The sequence below is a fragment of the Bombus bifarius genome, unplaced genomic scaffold, assembly GCF_011952205.1.
Source record: "Bombus bifarius isolate JDL3187 unplaced genomic scaffold, Bbif_JDL3187 scf7180000008008, whole genome shotgun sequence".
NCBI classification, from domain to species: domain Eukaryota; kingdom Metazoa; phylum Arthropoda; class Insecta; order Hymenoptera; family Apidae; genus Bombus; species Bombus bifarius.
This window is the reverse complement of record NW_022884386.1, coordinates 1112299-1121602: the sequence shown is the minus strand read 5'-3', so window position 1 is coordinate 1121602 and position 9304 is coordinate 1112299. Positions and strand designations below refer to the sequence as shown.

The following is a 9304-nucleotide window of genomic DNA, read 5'->3' as shown; positions in this document are numbered from 1 at the left end:
TATAAAATATGAAAATGATCGCACATTGCAAGCAACTGTATCCGTTTTCAACGATTAACAACAGATCGTTTCTTCGTTAAAAGACTCTCCGAGCGATAACAGCAAGGAACGTTAGTTTTCAAAAGGGAAACTAATATGCCCTCTCTTCGTCGGATCTTTTCATTCTAACAGTTTTCTATCATCGACGAATCGTTCCATTCAGAGTCCACCGACGATAAAGTACGATTAATCGGTAAATCCTATAAGCAACGAACTTCAGGTAACAAAGCGATAACAATTAATTACGGGTCCTAAAGTCATTAGTTCCCCTATACAATTTTATCCTCGTTGCGTTTTACGCAACTACGATTATTATGTAGCAAGGATAGACGATCCTTTGCACGATGCAAACCGGCAACACGCTTCGCGATATTTACAATCTGTACGCGGCTCCGTAAATGGGTACGGTTTACAGTTAATCCGAGAGCGTGGCCTCGTCGCAGCCTCTCCCTCGTTTCGCCAGCTGATGACAGAGTCGCGGGCTTCCTATGATGTCGCCCAGGAACACGCTCAATAAATAATTCTCCTTCATCGGGTTCGGCGATGATTTGTACTCGCTGTAAAACCATCATTCCCATACGTTACCATCTAATGAACTTGATTGTGAAAGCGTTACGAGCGTTCGTGCGATAGTCGAGAAACATAAATCGCTATGCGTGGTGCGTGTACGTTGTAAAGTAACTGGATCGTGTCTGTTTTTTTTTTAGTATGGTAAGAAGAATAACGTGGATCATTGCAGGGTGCTTATGGAGAGATTAGAGAGGAAGTTATAGGCGGTAAGAGAGCGTTTAAATCTGATTTTTCTTACCTACGTCGAGTATCTTTTCTTTATTTCATATCGAGCGTTCGCGATTCACGTGGAATTGTTTCGTGAGAATTTTCTACGCGTTTAACATTGCAATCTTTTGAAAGTGTCTTTGCCTAAATCGTTCAAATTCGCGAGCTTTTTGTTAGTAAATCGATGATGGTTCCACGGCGGTGGAAGATACGAAATAAACGACAATGAAGCTTCATCTGTGAGTTTACCAATTTAGAATTCTTTCCACGCTTAAGTTCTACGTTCGTTCTTTCGTAGATTGGTAAATAAATTTATCATGATACTGGAAGATTTGAAATGAGCAATACTGGAACTTTAACGATAACTTTTCAGTTAAAAAAATCCCTAACATAGTAATTTGTTCTCCCACCCTTGCAAATAACCCCTTCTACGCGAACTAGACTCGTACATACTCGAAACAGAATGAAATGATTTTCATTTAATTTTAATTTTCATTTATTAAACGGAGGAAGATTCATTTTGCAAATATATGCCACACAATAAACGGAAGATAAGTGTCAGCGTGATACAGTCGCTGTGAGATAATCGGATTGCACGGGTTAGCTAAGGCTTCGTGGACCTTTTTCATGAGATTGCCGATTCAGGTAAAAAACAAGCTGATCTTATTGTATAAAAGTATTGAATTTCCTAACTCGCATACACGGACAATAGTGTTCGTGTGACTAACTCTGGAGGAGAAGGATGGTCGATAGAATGAGCAGGGAGACCCGGAGAAGTAGGAAGATATGTGAAAGTTGATAAGGCTAAGAGCTGTGAACAGTTCGATAAATCCATTTAAGATTTTAAATAGGAAAATAGTCTCGGCAGACAATCGCCTAGTTGCAAGTGGAAAGAATTTCTATTTCTCCGTGATAGGAGTCACGATCACGAACGTTTATTGGACAGGCGGATTTACAAGCAAGGAACCTGAGAAGGAAGTTCTGGATCCTCTCAAGCTGGTCACTTTGTCTGGCTATACGGAATTGCCAGATGACCGAGGCATAGTCAAGGTGAGGGAGTACAAGGGAAGAGTAAAGTCTAATTAAGGTACAAGGGTTGCTGAAATGACCACAGCTACGCTTAATGAAACCCAGCATTCTAGAAGAAGTAGCGGTGACGCGTGCTGAGTGGTCTATAAATGTGAGGTTGGAGTCGATAATTGTACGAAGATCTCTCTCACCCTAATAACCACGGAAATATTAGAATCGAAGTGTTTGATAGAGTACATAAAAGAGTACATAGAGTTTCTACTACGAGCGAATTTGATCGAGTACTTGGCTGAGTCGAGATCCATGAGATTTTCACCGGATCGAGTCTGATGATGTTTCCTCGAAGATCAAAGGCATCGAAAATCGTATTTATCGCTTCAAAGATTTTTCAATCGTCCGCGAAAACTAGAAGCTCGTTGCTCCTAAGTATTACACGTACATCATCAACAAATATGGCCCACAAATGTACATAAATACGACCAACAAACCTAATTCGCCTCTTCGTGACTAAGATCCAACTACCCCTAAAATAAAAGGAATTTGAAAAGACCTCAGTTCATGCTGACCATCCGAAAACCTCCTAACCTTCCATCCTTCGACTTGAATAGCTTCTGCGAGGGACTCGAGGATGCCAGTCTCTCATGCATGCTCCGTTAAACCTCTCCAAACGTGTCTCTGCCAGCTCGAACCTTCGATACATCCTCTCATTTCCCTTGAATCTTCTCTGCTTTACCTCCATCTTGCCCCTACAGGTGACAGAAGCGATTAACCGACGCGTTTCGTCTTCGAGGACACACGCTGGCCATCTCGGCACCGTGAAATCGCAGATAAGCCGTTCGAATTCGAAGGTGGGTAGCTCGAGACGCTCGTAAAACGGCGGAGAACGAAGGAACGGGTGGAGGGTGGAACGAAGAGAGTTATCAGGATGCATTAGGTCGCTCGTGGAGACCGCCATTAAGGGCTATCTGCCGCTGGCATTACTTACAACTGAATTTAGTGCGAGCCCGTGGCCGGCTAGCTACGAACAACCGGTAGCACGGATTTCTATTAGCTTCCACTTCTACTAGTTGGATAGAAGCGTCGGGTCATTTAGAAGCCAGGCCACCTTCGTTGCATCTTCAGGGGACTTATCTGACCAATCGTTCTCCACGAATTACCTGAAAATCCCTGGAATTTATTCAGCGAGAGGAGAGAAGTGGAAAGAGAAGCGACCTTTAATTTTTGATAAATCGATGAAGGTTCTATGGCGATAGAAGATATAACATAAATGACACTGAAGCTTCATTTACAAGCTTTTTTCAATTTATTATTCATTCATGAGCGTTGTATTTATTGTATGGTACAGATCTTTCTAAGCGCCTCTAGTCGATCTCTTAAATTCTTTCTTCCCGTCTTTATAAATTGATGAACAGTTCATCGTGATGGAAAATTTGAATAATAATAAAGTATGAATATTAACAATCAAGTTACAATAGAACTTCATCGTAAAAAATTCCTAAAACCTCTAAATCCATCTAAACTGTTTGACTGTCTTCACTTCAGACCAGATCACATTCGTTGCATCTCCGCATGATTTATTTGACCGATCATTCTCGACGAATTATCCAAGAATGCCTGGAATTTATGCAGGAAAGGCGGTTGAAGAGAGAAGCAATCTCTTCCGTTGCATCTCCTTCGTTTCACATTTCGACTTTTACGAGCAGGTGGAGGTTTCTGTACGCGGAAGTTATGACTCGAGGAATCAATGCATTGGAGATCGCGAAGGATCGTTACGCATGAATTTTGAACGAGCATGTGACGAGATGCTGAATTGGAATTACTGTTTTAGACATTGTTCGCATTCTGATATTTTGATAGGTAGGACAGTTTGACGGTTTAAGAGCCCAAGGATTCATGCAGTTTCGTTAATGTTTACCGGAATTATCGAAACTTCTTTGTAGACTTCATCGAAATCGACATGAGAATTTAAGTATTTTTATAAGTGAGAAGAGGAGTTCAGTGGAGAATAATTAAAACTTAGAAACAGACATATCTGTCAAATATTTTACTAGTCTTCGATGAAACCCTTGAAAAATGTCAGAAACATCGTAACTCACTTTCACTTGAATTTCTACAAACGACAAACCTTCCTAACATACGATAGACGCGAAGAACGCGTAAAAGAGCAACTACAAAATTCGTGATTCGATTTCCAATCAACCTTAACTACGTAACTAGCGCTCTAACACGCAAATACCTTTCGTCGCCTCTTTCTCTCTCGGAATGTCAACAAATTCTCGTAATTTCACGCAATTCTAGGAATTTCTGTCTCAAGAACCGTCCGAGCTGTATCTCTGATTCAGAGAAAACGATTTCCTCGGTGCCAGAGGAAAAAGTCGTACGCCGTGTCAGGATTGACATCATCGGTACGGCGCAAGGTAGAAAAAAGAAGACAAGAAGAAGACGATCGGGCGACAGAAGAGCCGTTTCACGGCTGGCCGACCAAATGGATCAGTAATTTTCCTACGATGCACTAACGAGCTCGTTATTAAACTTCGTATTCACCAAGTTTCGCAAGGCCATGGAGCGCAACGAAGGTTGAGAACTAATCTTTGCCAGTCGTCAATACCCTGAGTCGTGAACTTCAGGGACGTGGTTACTTAAGTGACTACATGGAATCGAGATGCACTTGCAAAACCGCGTTATCGATCGCGACCGCTTTTGTTTTACTGATGCTGCCTCGCAATCGATCCACCAAGACTAATTATACAACAGTGGGAACGGTCGATCGCTCTCGAGGACCTCCGTGAGAAGAAGAGAGAAACACGAACTTCGTCGCATCAGACGATGAAAGGTGAAAATGTGACGATTAAGGTAAACGTATACGTATAACGGTTTGAGTAACAAATATGATGTAAATGAACGAGATTAGGATTGTTAATAGAGGATGATGACGCATTAATGCAAAGTGTATGAGCTTCTCCAGGAACATGACAAGTTTATGTAAATATGATACGGTGTTATTGGAAAGTATGGTAACGTGTCAACGTTGAAGTATTTTTATCTTTCTTTTAGATTGCAGAACGAATGCGCAAGTTAAATTTGCATAGGTTACAGTATAAGTCGAAGTGAAGGCGAGTGGAAATTGAAATAAATGAAGAAAGAATCGGGGAAGGCTAGTGTGCTATTAAATTTGCATAAGTTACAGTAGCAATTGAAACGAGGATGAGTGGAAATTAAAGTAAATGAGAAGAAAAAATAGGATTGCGAGGAAAACAAACGTGTGTAGCGTTGCTGCGATAGAACAGTAAATTAGTGAATTGTATTTATCTCTGAAATTGTATAACGAAGGTTAGAGGTGAATTAAAAGATTGAAACAGGCAAAAAAAAAAAAAAAAAAAGAAAAAAAGAAACCAGTTGTTTAGCAGAATGGCAACGTATTCAGATTAAATTATTTTCTTTCCTTGGATATTCTACGGAGAAGCAGGTTAATTAGAATAGAAGTTGGAGTGAACGAAAAAAAACTGTATAGTATCAAGTTGTATGGTTTCTTCTAGGAAAGTAGGTCAAATTGTATCGTGAGTTCTTAAAGAGTAAGAAGGAAAATTGAAGTAAAACGAGAATTAATAAGAAGGAAAAAATACTCGTACGACAAGATATGAGAAATAGTTGCATATCTCGGAGACAGGTTTGAGAAATAGAGTGTTACGTGCAATGTGCTAGGAAAATTGTATAGCGTGATAATAATAGTAATAGTGTGTTGTAATGCCTATCGATAGATCTGTTGATAATCAACATTTAATGACTATGCTAATGTACACGTACAATAGATCTAAATTCTTGAATGTGATTTCTTTTGAAAAGACCACTCTCCAAAATAAAAAAATTGCAGTGAAAATAAGTTGTAACAAGAAGATTGAATCAAGAGACTAAGATAACAGAATCAAAGTAGAAGATTGAGATAAAAATTAAATTAAATCTGATATTTAGATCTGTACATATTTTCGAGTTAATAATTTATTACAAATCAGTTACTTAATTTTTTTTATAACGATTAGATCGAATTCAGCGGTACGTAGTTCTTGAAACTTCAAGCGAATATCGAAATATCAATAAAACGTACCTGAAAACGACGTCCCAGTCCAAAGCTCGTTGCCGACTTCGTTTCTGCAGAGTTTCGGCCGCATACTTGGCGCAGATTCTCTCGTAAACGCAAACGTTACTGCCCAACTCCGATATCAACTTCTTCTCCACTTGGCTAACATCTAGAATTTCTTCGTCGTGTACCAAAGGCAGGTCTCGTCTTACTCGGTTGACGTAAGTCTCTAAAAACGAGAGGTAAAACTGTGCTAAATGTCAGAATCGTTTCGCAATTAGCGAAACGACTTCATGGAATGGCTGTCGAAAATTCTCACACTGTTCCTCAACGATATCTTTAACATTCCCGGTAGCTTCGTCGAGATCTCCAATTCAATTTAACAATTTCCAAATCGATAAATTTCGTTCTTAATATTCAATGAACCATCGTTGTCAGACGAGTTAATGCACTATACGAATACCAATACAGGCTGTTATATACCTAGACAGGTTACTGTCATCAATCCAAGTGACAATCCACGTTTCCATCATTCAGAACCGTCAAATAACTATCCCTAGCTAATGACCAATTAACGGCGTGACTCCTTCAACGTTCACTTTAACGAAAATTGACATATCTCGATAGCATTCCATTCGCGGTCGCGTGTTCGCCTGTCATTGCTGACTGCTCGTCAAATTTCACACATCTAAATTTCACACTCTATCGAATTATCGATATTGAAACCGATTTATTAATCAATCCTTGGTGCTAAAAATTCCTCTCTCAGTTATTTCATAATACGTATGAAACGCGCAGTGATATATAAGAGAAGTTTAAATTGGATTATTTTTTAGATTTATTAATATCTATAGCAAATAAAACGGAACATGGAAGAGAAAGTTTTGACAAATATTGGAATTGATGGCTATTGATTATAATTTATGGAACTTTTTATTATTACGGATAATTACGGAATATTACTAAACTCGGAAACCAATGGATTCTCAATTCATTACGCGTATAGAATTATAAATTAGTATTAACAAATCCTCTTTAAGTAGAAATTACTAGTACTGGATTTATTACATTGAACGCCAACAATACTCGGTCTACTAAATTAAAAATTTTGTAACACTGACCCAGTATTGTGTGTATCAATTTATAATATTTGTGTTAAATGTATGAAGTTTCTCGGTAAAATCCACGAAATTCAGAAGTTATACCAATAAAATATCGTTTTTGGTGTCTATAAAATATAAAATGTAAAAATATATAAAAACAGATATTAAACGCAAACTAAAATCGATTACACAGTAATAACAAGAACAATTGTTAATTACCATAGAAAAAGGAAAAATATATTTTAAAAAAGCATTGCATAAATTATCGTTGCAAGCAGTGACAATAGAATGCTTAGGTGTCGATTTCATTTAATATCATGGAAAAACATCACAGGTGCCTTAAACGCGAGACGATAACGAGCAACGTGAAAGATAAATCGTTATACCACAAATTAGAGCCAGCTTTTCTGACATAGCGGTACGCGGGACAAATAATTAGCAAGAGCGGGTTCTGGCGAAAGAACCATCAACTGGCCTGACCGTCTTTGTGAACGTTTTATACGCTCACTGAATATTATACGTACACCGATGGTAAATAAGGACCAGGCGCTCGTTCAAATCAGTTCGAGCGACGATGATTCGCCGTGGAAACTGCTATTATGGTCGAAAACGCCGAAAATGTCCGGTAATTGTCGGCAACCTGACAAAGGAGCGCTCGAAATACTATGCAGCGCGACTGCGAAGAAGAATCATGCGAAAGAACGAAACATTTAAGTCGAAGGATAGGAAAATAGAGCGGATTTTGGATAATTTGTAAGACGTTCATGGAAAATATCTTTACGAAGAGAATGAAGAAATAAAATCTAAATCCAGGTTTGCTTCATCTTCCAATATTTCACTCACAAATACTATAGTGAATGTCTTACTTTGTGATATTTTGTATGTTTTTGCATATGGACATTCTGTAATCCTGTATATCTCGTTTTTGGAATTTTTCAATTTCGGAAGTTTGGTACTTTGACTAGAATACAAAAATAAGAAGTAAATAGAAAGATAGAAATGTTTGAGACGTAGAGTTTTCAAGAAGCGTAAGGGGTTTGCGATCGATTTTAGTACGTTCAGAAGAGTTTTATTTTCGATACTGTAAAACGAATGATTTATGTTGTACTACAGAATTTGTAAACCTATATTTCACGTAGAGATGTGCAATTAAATGACTACTCATTTGAGTCAAGTATAATCACAATAGAAATTATCCCTTAAGTACACTTAATCTAGACATAGGTCTCCTAAATATGTTTAAAATGCTACTGTCTACTTTTAATTTGTATTAAAAAAAAACATCAATCTTCTGCTTCTTCCTCTCTTTTTACGAGAATAATATTTTACTCCTAAGAAACGTCATTTAGATTTAAATAGAAATTACCCACAAGTTAGTCGACCTTCTATAATATTATGAACGAATATACTGAACTGAATATTTGTAATACCGCACCCATCTCTAATATCAACGATATTAATAACATTAGGTTTATTAAATTAGAAATTTATAATATTTGTCCCAATTGAAAATTATTAATATTAAATCTATTAAAGATCTCCCACATTACATTCACCAAATATTCCAAAATAAATCCTTCAATTTACCCTAATAATAATCATTAATTACCTAGAATCCGCGCTAATTACCAAGAGCAAACAGTGATTAACGACAACATGTTTGTCCAGGAAACAACGGAGTGTTACGCGGACGTTACATGGTATTCCGAGAGAGAAGTTGCAACAAGTGGAACACTTTCGCTTTCGCTGCTCGTCCATTCGATTCACGCCCGAAACTACAGGCTAGACGAATCACCTATACACTGAAGTTCAACCTCTTTTTGCGTTGAATGTACTTAACTAACCGGCGATCGAAGTGGAAGAACATTGAACTTGCTCGTGCGACAGATTTCTGTTCCTGTGATTCGTTTGAAAACGTGACCTGCTGGATTCTTACTATTCTTTACTTATTTATTTTATACTTATTTATTTTGTAGATAAAAAATATCTGCAAAATCCTAAGTCACCGAGTCGAAGTATTTTTTAATTGTTTTTTATGACTCTACATAAGTAGTTCCTTTTTATTAAATGAATTTTAAATGAAAATCACCTGGATTCAACGAGTACGCAAGTTTCTTCACGAAATTAGTGATCCTCACAGCAGCTGTAATCACGGGGAAGCCGATCAACTGCACCGGAAGGTTGAAGGCAGGTTCCTCTAGACCCGGTGCCGCGTTCACCAACGTCACCGCAAGGAAGCAACATCCCAGGATCAAACGCGCATTTGTCATTTGCATCTTAG

At 38.1% G+C, this 9304-nt stretch overlaps 1 protein-coding gene across 1 annotated transcript; it reads right to left on the bottom strand.

Moving 5' to 3' along the window:
- Positions 1-213: 213 nt before the first annotated feature.
- On the bottom strand, positions 214-9304 carry LOC117206642. The gene is made up of 3 exons (XM_033446150.1): positions 9113-9304; positions 5948-6149; positions 214-596 (listed from the first exon to the last, which is right to left on the bottom strand). The coding sequence occupies exons 1-3, from the start codon at positions 9297-9299 to the stop codon at positions 455-457; spliced, it is 531 nt and encodes a 176-aa protein (XP_033302041.1). The 5' UTR covers positions 9300-9304; the 3' UTR covers positions 214-454.